Raw genomic sequence first — 26,797 nt, forward strand, 5'->3', positions numbered from 1 at the left:
GACTATGCCGAATAATACCCACTTACCCCGATACACTGATTTAGGCCACAAAATCTACCGGTAGTTTTTATGCAGATAGTACTTTAGTCTATCAGAATATTCTACCTATAGTTTTTATGCAGATAGCATTACTCAATAACTTAATTTGGATTACTGAAATAATTCTACATGTAATTTAATGCTAGTACCATTGTCTTATAATGATTTAGTTTATCAAAATATTCTACTTACTTTTAAGCTGAGATCTACCTATAAATATTTCGACAACATAGCAAAATTAGTCAAAACAGATCTAAAACTGGAGTTTAATTTGTTATCTATGTAATATTCTGTTGTGCAGCACTGCAGGTCTAATTACCCTCATTAGTTTGACTGAATTCACGAGTGTCATTTTTGTGTTTTCATCCATCAGTGTTTTCTCACAGGACCCAGCATGCATTGCACAAATTCAAATTAAATTGGTTTCTGCTGTGCTTCTGCTTGACTGGAATTGAAACCTGCAAACACACCCACCAGCTGTTTGAGGTGAGACTGGAGTCCCCTGCTTTAGAGACCCCTGCAGCACAGCCGGAGGAGGCAAGTAGGTGTGTTTACAGAAGCCGATACTGCAGTGGTTAAGTTTTAACCACTTAAGTTCTTTATTCTGGTCAGTGTTCCTTTAATTTCATTATAGCAGGTTGTTGACAGCACCTGTGCTACTTTGGTTGCACATCTTTTGATTCTTTTGGGCTTTATCATTTTATTTTCACTTCAGTTCGTGATGATAGATGCTGGATGTACCAATAAGTTCTCCTGTAGTTAACACGTTACTCAGTACTTGAAGTACCAGTACTTTTGGCCTTCAACTTAAGTTGTAAATGTACTTTCACTTCATTATTTCACAAAAGAGTACTTTTATTTGAGTAATACTGAGTTCAGGCTACTTTTCCCTCCTCTGCAAGTTTGCTGATCCAAGACTTACTTTTTCAAACTATTTGAGGAAAAAGTAACACAAGAAACTTAATAAAATTTACTTAATTTAAATCCACAATGTGTACTTCCTTAAAGCTTAAGGACATTTGTTTGTGTATTTGAAGGAACTGGCTCACTACATAATGCTTTTTAGACAAATACAATCGTTCCACACTCTGCAATTCAGCACAGTATAGCTTTTATCACCTAACAATTACCAACTGAAGCTCAAGACCGTTTCCACTGCCAAGCTGCTGACCGTGCCTAACTTGATAGATTATTAATAACTATGTAGTAGATCTATAATACTGGTAATCATTAGCTGACCAATACATTTTACATTACCATCAATTTAGTGACGTAAAATTCAATCAATTTTAAGATCAGTAACACAGTTTATTCCATAATAAAAGTCAAACAAACATTAAAAGAGAGAACTTACTATGGACAGACATTACATTTAAAATAATTACAACATAAAAACCAAGGAAGATGGATCACTGTGTTGGACAGCCGTTGGTATCCATGTTAGCATTAGCCTTGCGTGGTGAGGAGTTTGGAAGATGCCACCAACTGTCCGAGTTTGCTCCGCTAGAGCTGACAGCTGCACTGGAGCCGGCATCTGAGAAAACACAGAACACAAGCAAATAAGATTAACATTCTTTAACAAAACAACTACTGGGCAGGAAAAGGGAAATTTTATAATGGGCTTTATAACCAGCTGAAGAACTGAAATCATGAGTAAAAGCACCAGTTACACTTAAAGTTTTGACTTTAGTATTAAAACTACAGTACTTCAGTGGTGTTCGCTATACACACACACCCACACCCACACCCCCACACCATATATTATTAAAAGGGAATTCTACTAGTTTTTCAAAATGTCTGTATAATTAAACTTTTAAGAGTCATTCATAGCAGTATGCTGCAAACTGCATCATCCAAAAGAAACGTACCCGTCAAAATGTTCACATCAATGTAACAGTAACAATGTCTGAAGCATTTAATACTTCAAAGCTCCCTCACAGAAATATAATTGGCTAAAATTATTATGAATACTGTTTCATGCCTCAGACAATGTTTTATGACTAAATGTATATAGTTGTTCTTTCAAATGTACTGCTATTTTAGCATTACCAACACTACACATAGAAACTCTGAAGACACGTGTAGGCTCACTGGTCATTTGGGATAGTAAATGAAGTCAATTTTATTTTTTTGTTGACATCACAACCCCTAATTCTTATTACTACCATTGTAAAGAAATCCAAGTTTCTCTACAGCTCACAATTTTATATGAAAACATTCTGAATGATGGCTGACCATTTACATCCCAACAATTAAAGTATGCAGAAAATATGAATTAGCAAAATTCCCCATTAAAGGAGCAGTGTGTCATACTCTGGCATCTAGTGGTGAGGCTGCAGATCGCAACCAGCTAAATACCCCTTCCTACACAGTGTATTCCTGACAGGAATATGTTTAAAGTGACCAACAACGTTGCGTATGACTGCCATGGTGTCAGCAACTCATCGCTGTAGATGCAGACCCTCGTTCACTGAGTCATTTGTTCATTAGCATGGCAATGTACACTAAGCTATGTCACATGGTATCAGATGTTGATATTAATGCATTTTATGAGTACGAGTAAAAAAGCACAGCATCGGGCCAATTCCCAATACCTGTATTGATGCATCCCTATTTCATGGCATAATGTTTTTGGAAAATCAAGGCCAAGGCAAGCTGGACAATGAACTTCAACACCTGAGTCAACAAATCAGCAAGTGATTAAGCCCTTCATGTGCTGGATTTAAACCAGAGGGGACGGTGGCTATGACATTTCAGTGTAGGAGTTTGATACATATTGTAACCCAACTTGTAGTTCATGTTAAGACAAAGTTAGTGCCCCATGTGTCCCAATCCCAAGTGCGACAAGTAAGCTTTAGTGCAAAACCACCACAAACATCATTGAGCACGGTGTATTACCCTCATCATCGCTTTCTGAAGAATCCACAGATGCATCAGCTGGTACACATGAGATTTCTAATAAGAAAAATGCACACTGACTAATCCGCAAACAGCTCCAGTCCCCAATTTCAGGGCCACAAAAACAGAGAACCACACAAATCTCATGCAGCTACGTACCGGGCATGGTCCCAAGGCCAGAGTTATCGAAGAACTGCTTAGGGCACTTGAGAGACAAGGGCTCTGCTCCAGAGCGGACATCAAAGAACTTGCTTTTTGGAGAGTCAATGAACGCTCTCTTGGGGGAGTTCACTTCACTTTCAGTCAGTGGAGGCTGCCGCTTGGATGGAGTGCGTGGGGACTGTGGAGCTTCTTTCTTGCTTTCCCTCAGCTTGTAAGCCCTGTTCTTCCATTTACTGATTTCCTCTTGTTGCTTGGTCACAAGGCTAGACATCAGAGAGACTCATTATTTCAGGGTACTTAGAGTCTTGGGCTATATACACTAGAATGAGTGAAGCTTTTAACTCTTACCACTTAACATTTATCATCAGTATTAAAGGAATGCATGCAAGTGTTATGTATTGCAAAAATAAAAAAGAAGTGACTATTTCCCTGTCTTATTTCTTATCCATATGCCTTACATGCATACCTGATGTAGTCTACCAAAATATTTACTGACATTTTCAAGTATATGTACACACAGCCCATAAAGCACAGACAAAATATAGACCTATATTATTTTTCAACAGTACAGTTTTCCTTGTTGGCCTTAAAGTCATCTTGTTGAAAGTAATGAAAAGTAATCAAATTACATTACTTTACTATAGGTTACAATAACATATTTTACAGGTAAATCAGTAATCTGCACCAGAATAAATATTTGAAATAACCTTCCCAACATTGTTGACCAAATGTTACCTTTCAAAGTGTGCATTTTTCTTCTCCAGCTCCTCAATTTTTTTCTCTTTAAGAGATGCAAGAGTTTTGGACTGGGAGCCTGCCTTAGGATGAGACTGCTCACCCTCCACAACTGTGCAAAATAAAAGAATAAAATTTACCATTAGCTGGTTAAAAAGGACTGCCACATTAAATCACTAAGTCAGTGAAACATCCTTACATGAATGCTCTTCCTCCTGTTGGGTTTTCCTGAGGTTTTCTTTCAGCTTCCGAATGACCTCTTCTCTGTGCTCCAACACCGAGGATAACTGCGCTATTCTAGAAAACAAGAGCCAAAAAAGTCAGCTGCCTGTCCACTTCACTATAATGATGGACCATGACATCTAAGCTTCTACCATTTATTTCTACATTAGCAGTCTATCAGATGCTCTCCAACAGTTCAGTGCTTGTGTTGCTGGAGACGTAAAGGTCTGCCATAAAAAAAAAAAGACAAAGGGCTCTTACTCTTTTTCATGACCAGTAGTAACGGCAATGTGGTCCAGCTCCATCTTCACCAGTTTGTCTTTCATGGCCTCCATTTCAGCAGCGGTAGGTGGCATCTTTGTCTTTGCAAGGGCCTGGATGGGGGAAGAAAAATAAAAGTAAGCTTTAATAAAACTGCAAAACTAGGTCTATAAGGAAAAGGCACCTCAAATATCTGTGCCCTAAAAAGTAGGGATGGATAATGATATTGGAATTATCAGTATTAGAAGATAACTGTTTAAAAAATATATACACTGGCATCACTGACATATTTTGAATTTGATGATTTACTGTACTGTGAAAGAGCAGAAGATTTAGGTGATGTTAGGCCACTGTTATAAACCTTTAACTGCATTTTTAACTCTCTACAAACAAGTTACATTTCTCTGTAATGGTAATCCAGGATGAAGTCCCAATTTCTAGATTTTATGAATGTTCATGCATTGACAAAAATATCAGACCAGCATTGCTGACTGCTTGGTCAGTGCCAATTTCTAGTGTCGAACCTTGCCTACCTCTGTCTCTTTCAGTTTTGCTTGAAGGTTCTGGATGAGGCCCTCTTTTGCTTTTAAATCTGAACTTAGCTCTTGAAGCATGGCAAGATGTTTTTGGTTGGATGCATCTGCCTGGACCTTCAACTCCTCCATTCTCCTTTGAATCACCTGAAGAGGCACAATTAATATGCTTAGAAATGAGTTGACTGATGCGAACCAAATGATGTCTTGTAGAAGCAATGGGTTTTTCCTTTTATAATAACATTAAACCTTAATGGAAGCTAGACTAAATATTTTAACTTGAGTAATGGTTTTGGAATAATCACAGACAGGCAACTGACCTTTTTTGCACCAGCTATAACTAAACACTCATTTAAACACATTTAAAACAAACACTCATAGTGCCATTACCTCCATCTGTTTTTCAGCCTGTTGTAACTGAAAGGAGAGGCGCTGTTTGTCTTGCAGTAGGTCAGCCTCAGTCTTAGGTCTGTCACTGTTCTGAGCTGGAAGCAGTGCCAGGTTCTCTCGCTGCTCCTCCCTCAGCCTTTGCTCCGACTCAGACTCCAAGGGCTTTAGGACAGTGACTGTAGACTCATACGTGTCCAACAGGCGCTACAAGGCAAGAAGTTTCTTAATCAGCACATGTGATAACTCAGATGAACATTTCAGTGACTATTGTTTCAATTCGTCTACCAAATAGACAAAGTGAATCAAGGGCTGGGGCTTACTTTGCGGAGTACTCTCTGACGATCAGTCAAAGTTGTACGTCGTACAAGTTCTCGCTCGAAAAAACGCAATATAGTTGCAGCGTCTGCAGTTCTGGCCAATGCTCTGCTCTCCTCACAGGCGCTAGCCCGTGCCTGACGTTCCTCTGAGAGAGTGACTGCATGCTTGGCTACACCATCTTCAAGGACCTCCAGAATGCTGTTCATATTCTAACAACGATAGGAAAAAAGTTCCTCAATATTCAACAATGTATACAGACAAACCATTTGAAGCACAAACATTTTCCCAGAAGTCCCAGCAGTTTGCAGCAGAGACTCATTTGTACTTGTTTCAACTTTTCACCTGGTGGAGATCATGTTTATGAGTAGCAGCAAGATGTGTTGAGTTCTTTTCAAAAGGTGTTTCACTGTTAAGATTGCACACTCAATCCATCCTGCTAAAATAAATAAATAAATAAATAGAAACATGGTATACTGACCTGCAGGTATTGCTTGCGTTTTTCCAACAACTCCAGAAGTCGCTGGTCCCAAATCTCCTGCAAGTCCTCCTGGACTACATGGAGGGCTTGCGAAGGAGCCTGAGCTCGCCGAATAAGCAAATCCTGCAGCCTTCTCTCCTCAAAGGATGCCACATCACGCTGGACTTGAGTCACAAAGTGAGCCTTGTGGCGCTGTGCTAGTCTCTTTATGGTTTCCTACAGAAAGGAACGTTGATTACTGTCAATTCCTTGGCCATGTGAAAAAAGACTGACATTTTCAAAACTCCAAAACTCGTTGCTATAGCAAACAAAAATATTCCTAACTTGACATTTTGTTTTGTGTATACCTCCCCAACCCCACCAGCCCCCTCCCCGTAATAGACAAGGTATGAAAAGTGCCATGCTGAAGCAGCTTACCCCAGTTTTCCCAAGGATGTCACCAAGTTGGGTTGTCTTCGCTGCAAGATTACCATATACAGCTCTATGAGACATTGGAACAAATGCCAGCAGTTGATAGAACAAGGCCCATTCTTTGCTATTGTCATCTGCCAGAGGATCTTTGGGTGTTGGACGGTCAATGATTCTCTGGAGCTTCAAGAAGGCAGCCTTTGTTGGAGAGGGATTTTAAAACTTATTTATTATCCAGTGCTGTAGCATTACTTGAAAAAAGCCATATTGCAACTTGAAAACACTTTCACATGTTGATACATCAAGTGAGTAAAAACAGGATCTCAGCAGAAAGAAGAGAATTACAGGACCATGCTTAAGATTTTACTCAAGGTAAAAAAGTAACTGCTCACCTTAAGCTTCTCATTAGAGGCTTCAGTCTCAGAAACAAACTTCAGTGTTCTCTGTGCAATATTGACCTGTTAATTCACATTAGAAATTATCGCATTTACCTCATGAAGAGACAAAAAGGGAAAAAAACACTTAAATAAAAAAATAATAAATAAATAAATAAATAAATAAATAAATAAATAATTGACCACACCTACCTGGCTCAAAGAACTGACATCAGATTCAAGCACCATTTTCTGTTTCTCTAGTCCTTGAACTTTCTCCTCTATGCATGTCAGCTGTGGGGGAAAAAAGGATTATAAAAATTTTTAGGGAAAAAAAAAAAAAATTACATGCATTTATGAAAATTTTGAATGTTCATTCTTAACCTTATGCTAAATGATATTACAGAAACATTTCTTAATATATTGCTAACAGCTATAGTTATTGCTAATAGCTAGAGTAAAATTACCTGAAAAATGTTTTAACACTGAATTGTGTTTTCTTGATTAAACAAACTGAGATTCCAGAAATCTTATTTGTTTATTCAAGTGTCTTTACAATAAAAAAAAATAAATAAATAAAATCATTGTAGGCTAGATTTTTGTTTTTAAAAAAAATGAGCAAATTCATGCATATGAATTTGTGCATTAAAATGTATTTGTACATTCATAAAAAAAAAAAAAGAAAGAAAAAGAAACAAACAGTCACCTATAGTATTATAGTATCTCACCTTTAAGGGAAAGTGCACTTATTTTTCCTAAATTTCTAATTAAATGGTTAAGATGTAAAAGTAATTCAGAGTGGGTTGATACAAAATGCTCCACTCTAGAGAATCTTAGACTCAAAATTGTTCACAGCAGTGGAAATAATAACCAGGCATCTGAAACGCTAAATGCCTCTAAAAGCTACTGGTTACAAATATGCTGCCTCATTCAGAATACCAAGAGGCTTCGCTTAAAAAACAGCTACTCTATCTAACTAACTAGCTGAAATAAATAATTTCACCTCTTCCATTTTTTCTTCCAGTTCTCTCCTCAGTTGGTCACGCTCTTCTCTGACCCCATTGAGGACCTCCTGGAGCTGGTCTGCATGTGTCTTTTCATTCAGGAGCTGGTCTTTGATGCCACCAAGACATTCTAGCTCTTCAGTCAACTGGTGTATCTGCAAACATGCCCCAGGTAGGAAACGGGAAAGTTGTGGGGGTAAGCTTTTTCATAAATTGTAAACAAAAATTTTGCTCGTCACTTACATACAGAAAAGTGATTCGTCTAGAGAATCAAACACATTGTTCCTTACCTTTTCCTCACTCTCCTTGAGATCACCACTCAGTTTAATGCTCTCTTCTCTGGTACGCTTAAGCATTTCATCAAGTTTCTCTTTATCTTCCTCAAGAGAGGTAATGTGTGTTCGAAGATTCTGCAGTTCTTTGTTGAGATCCTGACTTTCAGAGGTTTTCTCTGCCAGAAGTTGATCTTTTGAGCCTCTCAAAGACAAAAGATCTTCACTCAAATGGGACAGCTAAAGAGGAAGCAAAAGCGAACAATATAATAAACATACAGATGAAATTTGGATTGTTATAGTTATTATAGTCTATGATGCAATGGCACAAAAAGCTGACACAGCACTTACCTGCTGATTAAGCTGAGACTCCTTTTCAGCACTCTGGGTCTTCAAGTCAACATTCTCTTTCTGCTGCTGCTTCAGCTCCTCTTTGGTGGAATGGAGCAATTCCTGATAGACTTTTGACTGGAACACAAGCAATAAACAGGTTTACTCAATTGTTACTAACCTTGATGCAACAAACTATTAGCTTGTAATTGAATCACTGACCCAACTCATTCAAGGATCTTACCATTTCAGCAGCTTCCTGAAGATCTTTTCTGAGCACTGTCCTCTCATTCCTCAAAGACTCAATTTCCTCCTTGAGGACCAGCATCTGATACAATAGAACATTTAAGAATATTTGCTTTATCCCAAACTAGCCATTGTTTATCCAAAATATACTTATAAAAGGTACTTGTAGGAGTATTACATTAAACTTGAAATATTAAAAAAATAAATTAATTAAAAAAAAAAAACAAAAGTCTGGGAGGTAGGTCTTTTAAACCTACCTATTTGCTTGAACTAGACCCTGGCAACCTTTTCTTTGTTTGCAAGTTCATTAATTCTTGGGATCAGTTTCTGAGTTGCTGACCTGAGTGTTTATACTGGTTGAACTGCAGCTAAAATGCAGCTAGTCTGTTTAGTGAGATACTGGTGTGGTAGAATTGAGGAGTAATCACTGTCCCATAGATTGTTGTTGGGGGATGGGTGTGGGAGCACACATTACATTGCAGTGTATGCTGGAGATTGTAGTATAGGTTATAATGAAACAGGCTAATATTAAGAAAAAATTAAAATAATTCCTCAGGCCAGTTATGATTGTGTCACAGGCCTCATCTGGTCCACAGGTCTTGTGTTTGACATATAAGCTTTAAGTACTGTTTATCTGATCGTGACAGTCCTATAATATTTCTCTGAGCTCCAGATTTGGAAACTACAAGTATTTTTCTTTGCCATTCTGTATGCAAGTGGATATCTAATCTCCTCAGAAATATGTCCAGAAAAATGAAATACTTGTTTTTTTTACTGTAGTTTTGATGGGAAATTAAATAAAAGGGTTGTCACTGCAGAATACTGTACGTGTTATGTGACCAACTCAATAGCACCTGCAAAGTCAGTTGATTTCAAGGATGGAAGTGCAACATTTGACCATTTTATTAATAATCCATTCTTCCCATTAACATTAGCACCAGAAATATCATTAAATAAACTGGCAGACTTTGCTCAATGTATTCTACTTTTAAAATGGCTTCCTTTTAAACCTTAACCAGCAGTTACTTCATTACAGCTGAATAAAGGGCATACATTCACTAATTAATCAGTTGCAACTTAAAGATTAAATTTCACTGACCTGTTGAAGCTCAGCTTCTCCAGTCTCTGCAGGGGTCAGCTGTTCTGCACTGTGGCGTTTCTGTTGCTTTAACTCGCCTTGGACTTGGATGAGCTACACAGGAGAAATATTTTTTTTAGTAAAACAATGCAACAATGTAATCACCTCTCCACAACATACCACCATTATTCAGAACCACAAAACATTTAATGGCTTGTTTAGTTTCAGAGTTAACTTACATTACAGTGGCTTCTGAAATTCGTGTTAGAAAACTAAGTTTGCTTTATTTTACTATTGAATATTGCTCAGATGTTTGATGTAATGCTCTACCTCTCTAACTCCTTGCAGGAGCTCCTGGAGGTGATCTCCTTCCTCATTAATATTAGAAGATAAACCAGAGCTGTCAGAGACACTGCATGAAGCATCCTTCATCAGTAAATGGTCTCTCTCAGTGGCCTGATTTTGCTTCAACTGCTGTATCTGAAAGCAACACAGGAAAACATTTGTTTTGTGAAACAACCACAGCTTATTTAGCAGGCTAAGAACTGAAGTAAAAGCACAAACTCATTACTAATAGTGTTCAAAGTCCCTTACCATCTCATCCTTCTTCTCCAGGTCTACCTTAAGCTGGTTCTTCTCCTCCCTTATGCCCTGTATTACTTCCAGGAGCTGGTCTCTCTCTTCAGTTAGAGAGATGATGCTTGTCTGAAGTCTCTCCATCTCCTGCATGTTATCCAGGTCGCTTTTAGCACTTTCAGCCAAAAGAAGATCCTTCTGAACAGAGGCACGCCGGACGTCTTCCTTCAGCTGCATCATCTGCAGCAGGAAGAATGCAACAATTTAAAGTTAGGGTTCACTTCTGTGCTTCCAACATATCTGTGTGAAAGTGAGAGATGCTGGGTTATATGTGCACTATTCTTACCATGTCAGCCTTCTCCTCAAGATCTTTCTTCAGCTGGTTATTGTCCTCCCTTAGTCCCTGCATCACATCCAGGAGCTGATCTCTCTCTTCAGTCAAAGACAGAACACTTGTTTGAAGTCTCCCCAGCTCCTGCATGGTGCTTTCAGTGTTTTCAACCAAGAGACGATCCTTTTCAGCAGCTGCACTCTGGACTTCTTCTTTCAGCTGCATCATCTGCAGTAACAACAGACAGATAGATTTTTGGGCTTTCATTTCAATTCTTCACTTTTACAGATACACATATCAAGAATGGGGGAAAATAAGATGAAGAAAAATTAATGGGTCTTACCAACTCATCCTTCTTTTGCAAGTCTGTACTGAGCTGGTTCTTATCCTCCTTTAGCCCCTGCAATACATCCAGGAGCTGATCTCTCTCTTCAGTTAAAGACAAAATGCTTGCTTGAAGTCTCTCCATCTTCTGCATGTTGCTTTTAGCATTTTCAGCCAAAAGACAATCTTTTTCAGCAGTAATACTCTGGACTTCTTCCTTCAGCTGCAGCATCTGCAATAAGGAGATAAAGTTCAAAATTAGAGTGTCCAAAACCATAGTAAATGCACCCTACACAACAACCAGCTTGGCGGCTCAGAATTCATCTAAGCTGAAAGGTTTAAAGAAGGACTATACAGTTGGAAAACACACAGTATAAATATACTCCCTGAAAGTCAGTTTTAGCACAGGATTCAAATGTAGACTGGAACTGTGGAGTATAAACTGTTAGCTTGAAGCTAAATTTGACACAAGACTATCCATTAGGATGTTACTTGAAGTTATCATCGTAGCTATGGATAAGGGGACAGAACTGCTTAAGTACAGACCTGCACATTAAGTACTGTTATAATATTGTATAAATATAAAATTCAAAGTTTAAGAAATAACTGGTATATTTCCTGCTTTAATATATGTTTAGTTTCACAGCTACACTGCACCGAGTTCTCACCTCTAGTCCTAACAGCAAGTTGGCATATGACAATTTTACATATAGTGAGCATCAACATGTGGACTTTTTTAAAACTATCATTGTACATGTACATTGTATATGTATCATGCTTAGCTATAAGCATGTTGCTTTTTTTTTTTTAATTTAACATTGTGATACAAGGTTAGGCAATTGTGATATTTATACTGGCACCTGCCCAATGCTGTGCTTTGACCTCAAAGATCGAGGACTGGGGAAAAAGCAAACATGATTTCATCTTACTATGTCATTTTTCTCCTCAAGTTCTGCTCTCAGTTGGATCTTGTCCTCTCTCAGACCCTGCAGTATTTCCAGAAGCTGATCCCTCTCCTCAGCGATGGAGGCAATTTCTGCTTGAACCTGCTCGATCTCACCCAGACTGGTAAGACTGTCTTTGGATTTCTCTGAGAGAAGATGGTCTTTCTCAGCAGTTAAAGACTGAAGTTCTTCTCTTAACTGCATCATCTGCAATGGGAAACAGAAAAACAAAAATAAAACATTTATGCAGATGCACATATACAAAAAAAGGCAAGAAAATGACAGTCACAACAAATTACGACATTCAGGTTTTACCATCTCATTCTTGTCCTCTAGCTCCATCTTCAGCTGTTTATTCTCGTCTCTGATCTGGTCTTTCTCTTCAGTCAGAGAAAGGATGCTTACTTGACATGCCTCCAACTCTGCCTTGTTATCCATCAGTAGATGGTCCTTCTCAGCACTAGTAAATTGGAGCTCCTCTCTCAATTGCATCAACTGCAACAGAAACTTTAGAATTACTTATGAATATGTAACATTGTTTAAAAGACGTGCATTGTGCTTCATCCTGCCAGATGGGTGGCACTGTTGTGTAATAAGGAAAGACAAACTGTTACATATGCAATATGAAATGATGGGGTTAACTAAAGGAGCATATACTTAGCCACTTCATGTGTATCAAAACTGTTATGCCCTTAATATCCATTTCTTCAATCCAAGTATATCATCTTTATTCTACTCAAATGGGACTATATTGTTAGTGACAATCATGAAGGGGGGGGGGGATGACCAACTATGCAACAGCTTTTGTCACATTTTATACTATGAACAAACTGGATTTTTTTTCCTCCCATTATTTCTTATAATGCATAAATGCTAAGGATAAAACAATTCTTCATATGGCACTGTACTGAACTGTATTGAGGCTAACATGTTAGCTTACGACACTAAAATACAGCTTTTGTTTCAAATATTGTAATTTTATAAATGCTGAATGCTCTAATAAACTGAAAGTGGAAACTAGTCCTTACTTTTGCCATATCAAAAAATGTCTCTAATCAAGACACCACTGTATCGTACTGAATTCAATTAAACAAATGAATTACTTAAATTTAATTTAATTCAATTAAATGAGGAATTGTGCGAATTATTGCATCGCTAATAAATGCATACAACAAAGCGGCATCAGTGCAGTAGATTCCAAAAGAGAGATTCTCCGATTTGGATGTAATGCAGGTAAAGCAATACTAATGGAAAAATCAGATTTCTAGCTGTCTGAGACACTTAGCATGACAAGTGTACACAGGCTCAAGAAGAGACAAAAAGCTCAGTCTTACCACCCCATCTTTCTCCTCCAGGTCAGTCTTCATCTGGTTCTTTTCCTCTCTCAGACCTTGCAGTATCTCCAGGAGCTGGTCTCTCTCTTCAGTGAGGGAAGCGAAATTGGCCTGAATCATCTCCAGTGCAGTGTCCTCCATATTATCTTTGGTTCTCGGACACAGAGGTTGGTCCCTCTCTGCGCTGGTTGACTCTCTCAACTGCATTATCTGAGAACACATCAATGTCGCCATTAAGCATGCATGCCGGTTCTAGTTTAAAGAAAAGTTTTGAAAAATGATACGCTGGTTCTCACCATGTCGTCCTTCTCTTCAAGGTCATTCTTTAGTTGACTCTTCTCTTCTCGCAGTTCCTGCAGTACATCCAGGAGTTGATCTCTTTCCTCAGTAAGAGAGGTGATGCTGGCCTGCACCCTCTCCAGTTCTGCAGCATCTAGCTTAATTTTTGCGTTCTCAGATTGAAGACTGTCTTTTTCATCATAAACAACTTTGAGTTCTTCACTCAGCTGCTTAATCTGGGGGTTAAAGAAGAGAAAGTGCTAAATCTCTGGACGCTATGACCAAACTATGTACAAAGTTAACATTAGTCAAGATCAAATTAACAAAAAAATGATGTTAAATATTTTTGTGACTTTTCTATTTAACAGTTACAATAATTTATTGGTTTCCACTCATTGCATCACAATATGTAAATACCTGCATTTTCAGATCCTCAGGTTTGCCTTGCTCACAGCAATCAGAATTGGAGAGTCTGGACTCAAGTTGATCCCTCTGTGATTCTAGGTCATGTACTTTGTCTTGCAGTGCTTTCACATTATCCAGCGCTGCTCTCAACTCTCCTTGATTTTCAATCATCTACATCAATTTAAAAATATTAAAAGGACACAGTCATACATGTGAAGCACCACTCTTACAACGGCAGTGCTGGTGCTCGTTCAGTGTTCCTCTCAACAGCCTAGTTCAAGGACAGAGATTTGGAGTGAACATTAAACATTTCTATAGCATGTCTATCATTAAATTTAAAATAATCTGTCCTTCATTAAAGGTCAAAGTTGTATATTAATGTTAAAGAAGCATTGGTGTATGGAAATGTTTTATTTCAGCTGTAGTCAAAAATTAATTCCTGTTAAAATACTTTGTTTTTCTCCGTTGCGGTTTTACAGTGACGTAAAGGTTCTGTTAAGATCCGAGTTTAAGGCCTGGCTCTGAATATTCCAACATTTTATATAAGTATTACCATCTCCACGTTCTCCTGAAGATCCAGTTTCATTTGCTCGTTCTCCTCAGTCAGTGCTTGTAGTCGCTCTTGCAGCTGCTGCGTCTGTGGATGGAGATTAACAGAGAGATAATAAGCAAACAGTAACATTAACTTAGGTTTAAAAAAATAAATAAATAAAAAATACACACACCTCCACAAACAATGAATTTAATGTTAAATTCATCACTCAATATTATTATGGAGTTTGGTATTTTATACATACTTGCTGAAGAAGTTCATCTTGTACACAAGTTGTTGCTTGGTCTGAAGTGAGTTCACTGTGCTTCACTTGGGCCTGGATGAGCTGAGGAAAAGTCTTGTGTCATTCTCAGGTTTCACTAAATACTAATCTGAATGTTTTCAGCAATTAAACCTTTCACATACCATGTCATTGCTCTCATCCAGTTCCTTCTTTAACTGGTTATGCTCTTCTCTCAGACCCTGAAGAATCTCCTGAAGCTGGTTTCTTTCCTCAGTTATCGAGATAACAGTTTTACGAAGGCTCTCAACTTCCTCTGGGTTATAATGAGCTTCATTCATCTTCTCAGACAGAAGTTGTTCTCTTTCACAACGAAGAGAATCGAGTTCCTCACCAAACTGTGCTGACTGCAGAAGAAACACAGATACGCATCCACTTCAATCAGAAGTCACTGTTTTTAATGAATGGCTTTACTCTGTACCCAGTATTTTTAAGACTTATAAATTATTAGGTTACTACTACAAAACTGGCATGCAATTTATGAGTGTGACAAAATTATATGCACATACAGGCCCTCGCAATTTAAGAAACTCACTTTCAGGTTGGCCTCCTCCAAAGAAGAATGCAATTTGTTATTTTCCATGGAAAACTGTTCCAATTCTCCCTGGAGCTTTGCAAGCTGCTCAGTGTTTTCTGTGAGCTGCTGGCTTAGCTGAGCTTCCTTCAGCTGTGAGTCAACCAGCTCATTCTCCATTTTGAGAAGCTCCTCTCGGGTCCTTTCAATCTCTTCCTTAAGGCTCTTATTTTCTTCATTCAAGGTGGTCTGAGCTGTGAAAACACTACCCCGCTCCTCTTGCACAGTATTAAGTGCTTCAGTGAGCTCATTCACCTATGAATTAAAAAGTGATGATGTGAAGCTGATTACAAAAGAAATGTATGGCTGTCAAAGATACATGTAACAAATTATACATGTCAGCACAGTAATATCCCATTAACATATTTTTCTAGTTTAACCCTTCTATCCATCTGTAAACAGTTCAGGATGAAGCTCAGCAGCTTGTGCCTTGTATGTTCCTGTGAGAGTATCCATGATTGTAGCTCTTTTGTTCAAATACAGCTTTTAAACTTTTTTTTTTTTTAAGCAAAGCCTTCAACATCTTCAGCACACTACACTGTACAGTGCTCACGGAAGACCTATGGATAAACCAACAAGCAGCAAACTAACAAAAGGAATAGCAAATTGGAACATTATAGTTCCTGTAGAGAGCCTGTGTTGTAACAAGAATTTGTACAAGCTGTATGAATGAAAGCAATAAACAATAACACACACTGTTGAAGCTCATTTGGTCCATTTATAGGAGTTTTAACAAAATGCACTGCTTCAAATAAGATAAATGTGATAAAGTGCGATAACTACACAATACAATGCAATTAATTGTGATTATTTGAATGGTCTAACGACTGCTTCTATAATATTGCAGAATTTCAAAACCCATTAGACAGTTCAACAAACTAAACATTTAACTATGAGATTTAAACCCTTCCCCTAAACACATAAGATCCTCACCTTCTCAGACACGTCTTGAAGTTCTCTTCTAAGCTGAGCATTCTCTTGTGCCAGTTCTTCAGACTCCTTTTTGAGATCCTGTATCTAAAAGGCAAGGGAAGACAGTGTTACTGTTTGTTCCAAATTAGGACCCAAAATTCGTAACAATAATAAACTTCACACACCTGCTGAAGTTGAGCCTCTTTCTTTTCAGTAATACTGAAGGACAAGTTGGAGAGTTGATGCTCAGAACTGGTAAGCTGCTCCTTATTTACCTCTGCCTGGAGGCAGATGATCTGAAAAAGAAGCCCACTTCGTAACTATTCTCATAAACACATCAAAATAAGATCAACCCTTATTGCCATCACTAATATCACTGTATTGGGGGTTTGTTTTTACTGATAGTTGCCTTATTACATACAACTTTGTCCTCAGAAAAAATATTGTAACATACCCTCCTCTACCAAACAAGCTAGATACTTATATGTAAATAAAATGACCACTACTTCTATACAAGTTCTCAAAAATTGCCAGGGGACTAAATTAGACTTTGAGGTTCCACATGGCTCACAAATGGGATCTATTTCTTTGAAACAATTAACACCATTTAGTAACTCAAAAAATAAATAACATTTGTAAGCCAACAGAATCCACCAAAGGCTAGAAAACCTGCAGCATTTTGTACAAAAATTCCTCACCATCTCATCTTTTTCTTCCATTTCTCTCTTCAGCTGGGTCTTCTCCTCTCTTAGTCCTTGCAATATCTCTTGAAGCTGGTCTCTCTCTTCTGCTAGAGAGGTGATATTAGCCTGCATCCTCTCCAACTCTTCTAGGTTATTAAGACGCTTCTCAGACAAAATATTGTCCCTCTCTGCACAGGCACACTGGAGTTCCTCCTTTAACTGCTTCACCTGGTAAGCAAGACGTTATGGGTTCACGACATTCATGTGCATTAAGATCATACCAGTAGGTGATCCGAAAAAGGACAAACTGATATTTCAACCTCTATTATGTTGTGGTAGATATTTTAGATTTACTTGTTCAATTTTTAAACTGTAACCATAATTCAGTGCCAGTAATGACAAGTTACAAACAATTAATAAGACTCAAAAGTACCTGATTTTGCAGATCCTCAAGACTGCTCTCAGTACCATCTGAATTTGAGAGCTTGGATTCAAGCTGAGCTGTCTGCGCTTCTAGCTGAAGTATCTGGTCCTGCTGCACTTTTATCTTCTCCAGAGCAGTTCTTAACTCTTCTTGATTTTCAATCATCTACATTTGCAAAATATTTAAAAACAATAATTACTGAAATAAAAATCATGAATAAAATCCTTTTCACAAATAAAACTCAGATAAAAATATGAATTTATCTTCCCCGCCTTTTAACAACTAGAAGTGACTAAGCATTTTTGAGGAACATTTATCATAAATAAATAATTTAAATTCATAATCTTACATCCTGTAAAAAGCGTACAAAGCATTTTTATGGCTCATAATACAAAACCTTGTGTTCTTCAGTGTATCTCAACATAGCTGAATGCTAAGTCTTAATGTCTTGCACAGGAATATCTGAAAAATTATGCTGAAATTGAAACAACTGCACTTTTTTAGTAACATACCATCTCCACATTTTCTTCCATGTCTCTCTTAAGTTGATCTCTCTCCTCATTCAGACCCTGGAGCGTCTCCTGAAGTTGGTCTCTCTCTTCAGTTGTGGAGACAACAACTAAGCGAAGATTCTGCAGCTCCTGATGGCAATTCTGAGCATCTTTGGCTTGCTCAGACAGATCATCTCTTTCACAACGAAGAGATTCAAGTTCCTCAGCCAGCTGCACGGACTATGGAAAGATGTTTGAGACCTCATTTAAGCAGGAAACCTAACATACTTACAAGGTCTTTATAAAAAAAACAAACAAACAAAAAAAACCCACTAAGAATAACAAATCAATTGAAACAAACTAACCTTCTCATTAGCTTCCTCCACGGCATGGAGAAGACTGACATTTTCCTCGGATACGCGTTCCAGATCCGTTTGGACCACTGCAAGCTGCTCTGTGATCTCCTTGTGCTGCTGGCTCAGTTGAGCTTCCTTGATTTCTGCATTAGCCAAAACACTCCTCATTTTCACAATTTCTTCCTGTGCTTTTTCTGCCTCTTCTTTAAGTCTGTGATATTCCACAGTGGAGGAGGCCTGAGCAGAGATGAGACTGTCCCTCTCTTCTTGCGCAGAGTAGAGTTCTCTGTTGAGCTCACACACCTAGGAGTGGACAATTCACAAAAACTGAGCAATGTAGAACATTTGAAAAGTAATGTGAGGGCCCCCCTTTGTTTTGCACCAATACAGTAACACCCTAGCTAGGTTCAGGGTAAAAGACATTTGTCTGTGTTGGAGGTGACGGTACAAAATGACATTACAGTAATGTGATTAGTTTTTCCTGTGAAAAGAGTGCAACATTACAATTTAAATTCCTATAATCACATTAGTAACTGACTTCATGAGAATGGTATTTCGTTACTCATATCTGAGAGAACATTAATTACGCCTGATGCATTCAAACATAAATTACATAACTTGAGCAATGTGTCAAAGCATCTTATGCTAATATGAAACTAACAGAGGATAAAGATAAAGACCCTCATGCTGAAAGAAAGACCCAAGCTCATCTAAACTGACTCACTTCATTTTTGTTCAGGAACAGCTCTGTTAGCTTTACACATTCATTCTCCAGCTTTTTCTAGACTGTTTCTAGCAGCTTAATTCTCAGCTTTCAAACAGCATCAGCCATTTGTTATTTTAATCACCATAACTGTCTCTTTTTCAAAAGGCAGGTATAGTGAAACACCTTTTAAACAATGTATACTTTGTTTTTTTTCCCCCTAAATAAATGACTGAAAAGGAAAATTTTCCCTACAGTAATGACTAGTGAGATGAAATAAGTATTCCCATTACACTCTGAGGAGCAATTAGCAATTTGTAATGGATCACTTTTTGAGTAAGTTTCCCAACTCAGTTTTTTTGTAATCTGCATCCCTTTTATCTACATGCATGGTTCTCACCTGTCTTAACAAATCATCCACTTTGGCAGGAAGAGCCTTCATCTCCTCCATTTCACTTTGGAGAGCTTTCTCTTTCTCTTGCCCCTTCTCAAGCTCCTTCTTTAATTCGGCAACTGTTTTTTCCAACGTCAAGTTATCCAAAACATCTAAGTTTGAAGAAAAGCAAAACTTAAGCATCAATAAAGATTTTATCCCAACATACAGCAAACAATGTTTGTGGAGTATGATGTTCAGTGAAGAAGTATCAAGACCTACTTTTGGGAACCTTTCCATCCAGAAGAGCAGTCAGCTTTGTGTTCTCATCAAAAGCCCCAAGCAGCTCTTTCTGTAGATCAGCCTGCATTTTCTTGAAACGAGATTTCTCCTTTTCAAGCTGGCTCTGCAAAGCTTTTACCTCATTTTCCATTGGTCATATTGTGCAGTCAAAGTTGCCTGAAGTGTGGGAAATGTAACCAAATTAATATAAATGAATACAAAAACATATCTGCCCAAAAACAATCTTACCGAAGAAAGGCTGGTCTTTAAAGAGCAGAAGACACTTACATCTCTCTCTTTCAGGGACAGATTTTCAGTGCGTAGGAAAGCCCACTCCTTTTTGGTCTCCAAACTGAGGCCCTCTGCGTCATCTAATGAACGCCGCAGTCGTGTTACCTCTTGAACAAGATCCTTGCCACTCTGCAGGACAAGTTTATGTAATCCACGTTACATAAAATCCCAACACAAATAACTTAAGTTTCAAGCTACATGCTGCATATTTTCTATTAAGTCAAAATATGTAAATTTGTCCAGGCTTCAGGCAATCTGTCACAAAATCTCCACATTAGGGCAGTCACTCTTACTTTTTACTCATTAAAATGTATGCTCCCACTGAATCAGCTTAGTGATTAACTTGCAATCTAAATGATAAACAGAGAATCCACACAAATTACTCTATCACTAAGTGACTAGGTTTTAACAAGCATCTAAACATACCATAGTCTGCAACTCAGTCACCAAGTCTTCTTTCTTTTTCAGCTCCACTGACATTTCCTCTAGATCAGCCTATGAAGAAAAACAAAGCAAAAAATTCTATGAATGGAATATATAAGGAACATTCCAATTACATAAATGTACAGTTAAACAATCAAGGGTTGAGAATGTGTATGTTCTATCAACCTAAAAGTAAACATAAAAGGGAGTATACCTTAAGCTTTTGGACCAGATCTTCAGCATTTGTTGAGGCCTTTTTCAGTGCAGAGATTTCAACCTCTAACTCTCTCTGAAATATTAAAAAAATATTAGGTTTTTAAAATTAAATAAATGTAATTAGATAACACAATGCATTAGAAGTGAGTTAATCATTCAAGTCAAATCAAGTCAAAGACTGAACGTAGATATACACACAATTGTTCAAAAGTTTGAAATCATCTGTCAGACGCCAATTGTTACTCAGTAATAATTAATAATTTAAATATAATAAACTAGACACCAAAATGTAAACCAATGGTAATTTATCACAAATTTTCTTTTTTTATAGTGATTTGAGCCGTAACATTTCTCAGACCATTTTCTTAAGGACTTATCTATAGCTCCCTTCAACATCAAAATTTTGCTCAAATTTTTCTTTACATCTTCCTATAAATTGCTTGAGAACTGCAGATTATAATTTTATATATAGACAACAAAGCTTATACTTTATATATATAAAAAACAGCTGGCCTTAAAAAGAGAAATAACAATGAACCTCATAATCTTTTTTGCTCTCCTCCTCCAGTTTCTCAAACTCTTCAGCATCCTTCCTCTCTTCAATGTCTCTCAGGAGAGTCTCTTTGTCTTTCTGCAGTGCCTCTTTGTCTTTGAGAAGTGTCTCATTGTCTTGTTTTAGTCTCTCAATATCCTCAGTCAGTAGCTCAAGGGTGTGTTTTAGCATGTCCCGCTCTGTAGCTATGGTTTCCTGTAAAAACAAACAAACAATAAAATAAATAAAAGCAAATCCAGGTTTAGAATTATTCTGGACCAAGCCACTGAAAATGGTGCACTCACCCTCTCAAAGCTCAGAGTCTCACATAGCTGAATGGTTTCCCCAATGTACTGGTAATGTTTAGAAAGAAAATGGAAAGATTAAAAAAGCAATTCCATTTCATTTGATCTGTTTGGACTAAAAAAAAAAAAAAAACAAACACACCACACACACACACACACCAAAATATAAAACTGCTACACCCAGTAAATAGTAAAGTGCCACAGTGACATCTTTACACTTCCCTTTTTACAGCTACAGAACAAGACACAGATCAGATACATCTTAGACACATACTGTCTAAAACCCACTGAAGTTGTGATCCAAGCTCCACAATGAAACTGAGAGGAAAATAAGCTTCCCCTACCTTACAATTTTCACAAGCACTGTCTGTCTTCTCCTGGTCTGAAGGCTTCTCCAGCTCTATAACCCTTAGCTCCAGTGCAGAACACTTCTCCTCAGCTTTTTGTTTCTCCTGAACTTCATTCTCTAACTGTTGTTCCAGTGTTTGTAGTTGCTTCTCAATCTCCTCCATCTTCTGCTCCAGAGCCAAACTCTTTTCTTCAGCTTTTTGTTTTTCTCGAGCCTCTGTCTCTACCTGACGCTCCAAACACTCCAATCTAAACATTAGCTGGGGTGAGTCAGGGCAAATGCTGAGGAGAGGTGACAAGAGAGAGGGATAGAAAAAGCAAAAGCAAAATGTTACTTCTCTTCTTTTGGTGAGCCAGTATACACCACGACCACCAACACTGCTTAATCAAAGCTGGGATAAGAGATCCAAGAGGCCAAAAATGGTAAATGAAGTATAACATCGAAACAGCTAAACTGAAAATCTGAGAGTAAATCAATATTTTTCACTATTCTACCAATATACCCTTTGGTCTCCTCAGAGCATCTCATTTACTGTCATAGGCACAGGTGATAATAGTCAAAGCAAGTGATCTGGAGGCATCCTATCAGAGTAAAATGGGCAGGGAGGGGATGGGACTTCTGCAATACATACAGTTAACAACTGAGCTTTTCATACAATTACAAAAAGCTATGACTTTTGTGGATTATTTTATTAAAGGAGTATCAGGTATTTTATTAGCCAAGCTCATCTGTGTAGTATTTAATAAAAGCACTGTATGATTAAAATGTTTAAAATACAAAAATGTAAATCTCAGAAAAAAAAACAAAAAACAACACATAAATATAAAAATCACCAGGAAATATTTTTATTTAACAATAAACATTTTTAAAACTGCTGTAGCAGGAGACTAACTCACAGCATTTAAAAACCATAAAGTTATCTCACCCCTCTGCAGAGCTACGCATTGTGATGTTGCTCTGGTTCATCTCAATGTCAATGGAGGTATCTTCTGCGATACTGTAAAAGTCATCCAAGTCTTCAAGGCACAAGAAGAGCATCAAATTAACTTAGTGGTGAAAATAAACAAATGATTATTTAATTGTTCAACAACTGCTATCTTTTTTTCTACCTTCTCCTTCTTCATTTACAGTTATATCAGCTCTCCTCTTTTTGAAAAAGGGCTCAGCAAAGCTCAAGTCAGCAGATCCATGATCTTCAGCCACTGCCTGGGCAGATCTTAGGAGCTTCCCACCCCATGTCATCCTTCTCTTGGGAATCTTCAGATACAAAGAACCCAAAATATGAGTGATCGATGTCATTGAGAATAAAAATTAACACAGAGAAATTATCTAAAGCTGTTACCTTCTGAACCTGGACCACATTTGATGCTGTTACTAATAACTTCGTCAAGTTCCTTATTCTATCTGCTTGCTCCCTCTGGAGCTGATCCTTCTCTTGTAGGAGCTGGCACAGTGTTTCCTTCTCAGTCACAGTTGTCTGGGTGACCGAGGAAACCTAAAAAGGGAGGATAAATAAAATGTCTAAAGCAGTACAGATGTACATAGTAAAGCTGAAGCTAAAGCTAAAATAATACATGTGATTTAGTGGAGAGATCTAGGATTGATTTTACTTACCTCCTGAAGACGTCGCTTGAGGTCCACAATCTCATTGCGATATCTTCTTAAAAGTGCACCGTCATCCGAGACCTCCGTAACATGGGGGTCATTCTTCATACGCTTTGCTGCGCTAGCAAACTAAGTTTGGGAAGAGGCAAGAACCAAAATACTGAAATAACATCCACAAAAGACTAAATCGACACAAACAATAAGTGAGCAGGTAACATCTACCTGTAAAGTGCTTAAGGTTTCATCTACAGTGGCAGGGGTGATAGTGCAGATGATGACCGTTTTGGCATTGCCACCCAGAGAATTTTGGAGGATTCGGGTTAGTTTGCTGTCCCTATAATTTGTGAAACCCCTGCGGGAGAAAACGAAAAATGCAAATCATACTGTCTTGGTCAGTTACGGACTTTATTTGGAAACCTGCTTGTCAATTCTCACTGCCCTTGCTATCTAAAGAATACAGACTAGAGGATCCTAAAAGCTACTCTTTACTCCAGAAACTAGACCATTTCAAACAGTCATCCTTTCTCAAGTGTCCACAGATTCAGTGGAGCAATTACTAAATTATGACAAATTAAGTCTCAAATCTACCCTTAGGTCTCCCATGGGCACAGATATGTTGTCAAACTGGTTACAGGTGCCTTATGCAAGTTTGACTTAAAGTAAGAGCAGTTAGCTACTGCTTAGAACATTTAAATGAATGCACTAGCAGGTCTTCGAAAGGCATCCGATCTGAGGTGCGAGAAGAACAGAAAAGGAAAGAGAGTGAGAGAAAGAGAAGACAGAGCTTCTGATTCGTACTTCTGGCTCTCATCAGACAGTTTCTTGATGACTTGTCCCAAGGTGAACAGACTGCGGTTGATATTGCATCCCTCTTTAAAACGGGCTCCTGTAATACACAATTAAAAAACAAGCAAAACTTGGCATGTAAATCAAAGATTTTAAGCTAATCGTCCGATATGTTTGTAAAGTAAAAGCTTTGGCTTTTGATTAGTGAATCACCATAGGCATAGGTGATTAAGGGAAATTTTACTTTGAGTTTTGAGCTTTTCTATGTAAATGCTGACGTTTTCAGCCATCTCAGATAATTTTTAGCTTATCTTAAAACTACTGCAAAACAATATCTCTGGCACCAGGCACTGTATCCGAAACCATTTCATGTAATAACTTTGTGCGATTAAGCTTTTTAGGGGGATTGGACTTACCCTCGGCTCCTGTCTGACTGGCTCGTTCAGCACCAGCAAGATCCACCAAGTTCTAATAGTAGAAACACAAACATTAATATTAAGTAGACTGGAAAATTGGAGATGGATTGGAGTACAGGCAAGTGTTTCTATATATGATATGCCTTCAGCATCTACACAGCATGTCTATAGAAGGTTGTTCAGGATAATAACGCACCAAATGTGACACAATGATAGCTCCATCTGCATTTTCACCAGACATGGGGTCACTTCTCTCTCTGCTCTCCAATATCTGAAGAAAAAAAAATTATTTTTTTTTACTTTTTCATAAACTCACACCAGAACAGTAAGGACCAAAGTCGTTCGTATTAATCAGACCACTCACCATGCGGAAAATCGTGTGAGAGCGACTGCTCCGCTGGTTCATTTTGGTCTTCCCATAATGCCTGTTTTCTAAACGAATAAGAATAAAAAAATGATTGTAAGAGTGGACCATAAGAGCAACACACGAGTTAGTTCTGCAATAAAAAATGACAATCAAAGCATAGAGTCAAGTGGGACGGCAAGAGTGTGCATTACTTTCTCCTTTCCGGATCCAGCCCAGGGCTTGCTCTGGAGACGTCACCAGCTCCTCCGTCAAGTCGGCCACATAGACATTTTTCTGAGGGTATGCACAACAATGAATTAAAAAACCATAAAAGGTCTTCCCATGTACACACTATAGCTACAAATATACGGATTACAATACTCACATAGTTTCCTTCACGGATTTCCAGCGGTTTTCTTTTCCAACTATCACACAGCAGATCTGTTACCGTTTCATTATAAATCTCCATGTAGCTCACTCGCAGGAGGAACTCTTTCTTTGGACACTAGACAGATTGACAGAAAGTGATTACAGCAAAGCTTGTGGACCTTGTTAGAGGCACAGATTAACCTTAGCGCTGGGTTAAAATTACAGGTGTATTGACCCACACCAGCTTTATATCTTACATTTTTGATGGTTTGAAAGACATCGGACATGGCGAGTGGTATAACCCCAGGGGTGTGGTCACTGCCCATCATTGTAAAAGTCTTTCCAGAAGAAGTCTGACCATAGGCAAATATGGTTCCTAGTTGGAAGACAAGGACAAAACACAGCTAAAGATACAAAGCATGCTGTAATGTTCTGTAGTATTGCTCGTTGTCTTGCTGTAATCTTTTACCATTGTATCCTTCCACGGTCGACACGACGAGGGGTTTGGCTATGTCTTGATAGAGTTGACTGGTGGACTCCTCTGCACTAAAAACGCGGTCTGAAGATTTTTGAAGGTAAAGAAAACGTATTTTACTCCCTGTTGAACTCATGAATACAGCCAGGCTTAATGAACCACGGCAACATTTGCCAGAGTGTTAGCTTAGTTGAGTTAACGTTACTTACCAAAGCCAAAACTTTTGGTGAGGTTGCCATCATCGTCAATCTGATGTATGGCTTGTTGGTCAGCTTTCCAGTACAACTGTACAGGCTCTGCATTCTCTGCCGCCGCCTCTTCCCTACGATAACATCCCCACAACACTTCATACCGTGACTTACTGAGAAAATTCACAATGCTATGACTTTGACACGTTTTATTTCACTAACTAACCTAGCTACCTGGCTAACGTTACTCCACTACGAGTTATCTAACTAGTCAGCTAAGCAGCGCAAACTCCTTTAACTTCGTATGTTAAAATGTGGCCATCGACATAGTAACATTACAGCAGACATAATCTGATTATTTAACGTGAATTTACTGAAAGATATCTAACATTAATCCATCCTTCGATCTGTACTGAACAACCCGTAACGGAATGCCAGCTAGGTTAACGTTTAAGCTCGCTAACAATTAGTGGTCACAGGAAGAGAAAAGCTAGAAAATGAACTTAAAATACAGCTATATATATATGTACACTACGATACAAGTATTTTTCTTACCGTTTAATAAGGGGTCGAACCCTAACGCAAACTTTAACTGCAGACTCCTCACTCATTTTCGCCTCATACCCGTTTACGGCTCAAATAACTAAGCGCCGTTACTGTTAGTCCGGTCAGTCCGATGCGGCTGTTGTATTCAAACTGCTGCTAGTTGAGGTTTAAAATTTGATGCGGAATCTGATTGGCGGACGTCATGAAGCGGCCGTCCAATCCTAAGCCTCCATTCTGCCATGCGCCCGTCAGGGACGGCTTATCTAAATAAAAGTCCTGTACTTAGTATTAATAGATAAAAAATAACAATTCAAAGTTATAAATAGATACAAATAATAAAATAAAATATTTTGAATGCCGTTACTATTAAAATTAACT

General features: G+C 38.1%; 1 protein-coding gene across 1 annotated transcript; it reads right to left on the minus strand.

Annotated features, from left to right (window-relative positions):
• Nucleotides 1-1,360: 1,360 nt before the first annotated feature.
• Nucleotides 1,361-26,542, minus strand: cenpe (centromere protein E). Its single transcript, XM_036557727.1, is given in 60 exon segments — nucleotides 1,361-1,573; nucleotides 3,097-3,362; nucleotides 3,835-3,946; nucleotides 4,034-4,131; nucleotides 4,318-4,430; nucleotides 4,851-4,997; nucleotides 5,241-5,444; nucleotides 5,561-5,767; nucleotides 6,037-6,252; nucleotides 6,454-6,642; nucleotides 6,837-6,902; nucleotides 7,032-7,112; nucleotides 7,822-7,977; nucleotides 8,113-8,334; nucleotides 8,446-8,562; nucleotides 8,669-8,752; nucleotides 9,770-9,862; nucleotides 10,079-10,228; nucleotides 10,343-10,564; nucleotides 10,671-10,883; nucleotides 10,999-11,211; nucleotides 11,909-12,130; nucleotides 12,239-12,418; nucleotides 13,258-13,467; nucleotides 13,554-13,772; nucleotides 13,954-14,112; nucleotides 14,495-14,578; nucleotides 14,739-14,819; nucleotides 14,900-15,121; nucleotides 15,310-15,603; nucleotides 16,282-16,365; nucleotides 16,446-16,556; nucleotides 16,959-17,171; nucleotides 17,377-17,532; nucleotides 17,880-18,098; nucleotides 18,224-18,517; nucleotides 19,318-19,463; nucleotides 19,573-19,725; nucleotides 19,728-19,749; nucleotides 19,861-19,992; nucleotides 20,290-20,358; nucleotides 20,501-20,575; nucleotides 21,041-21,250; nucleotides 21,340-21,387; nucleotides 21,684-21,969; nucleotides 22,614-22,704; nucleotides 22,798-22,945; nucleotides 23,031-23,183; nucleotides 23,303-23,422; nucleotides 23,516-23,645; nucleotides 24,092-24,179; nucleotides 24,496-24,547; nucleotides 24,692-24,766; nucleotides 24,860-24,927; nucleotides 25,054-25,135; nucleotides 25,227-25,346; nucleotides 25,468-25,586; nucleotides 25,680-25,769; nucleotides 25,895-26,007; nucleotides 26,429-26,542. Coding segments are annotated over 60 exon segments (8,688 nt in total). The 5' UTR covers nucleotides 26,485-26,542; the 3' UTR covers nucleotides 1,361-1,448.
• Between the last annotated feature and the right edge of the window lie 255 nt (nucleotides 26,543-26,797).

Source organism: Colossoma macropomum, unplaced genomic scaffold, assembly GCF_904425465.1.
Source record: "Colossoma macropomum unplaced genomic scaffold, Colossoma_macropomum, whole genome shotgun sequence".
Taxonomy (NCBI): domain Eukaryota; kingdom Metazoa; phylum Chordata; class Actinopteri; order Characiformes; family Serrasalmidae; genus Colossoma; species Colossoma macropomum.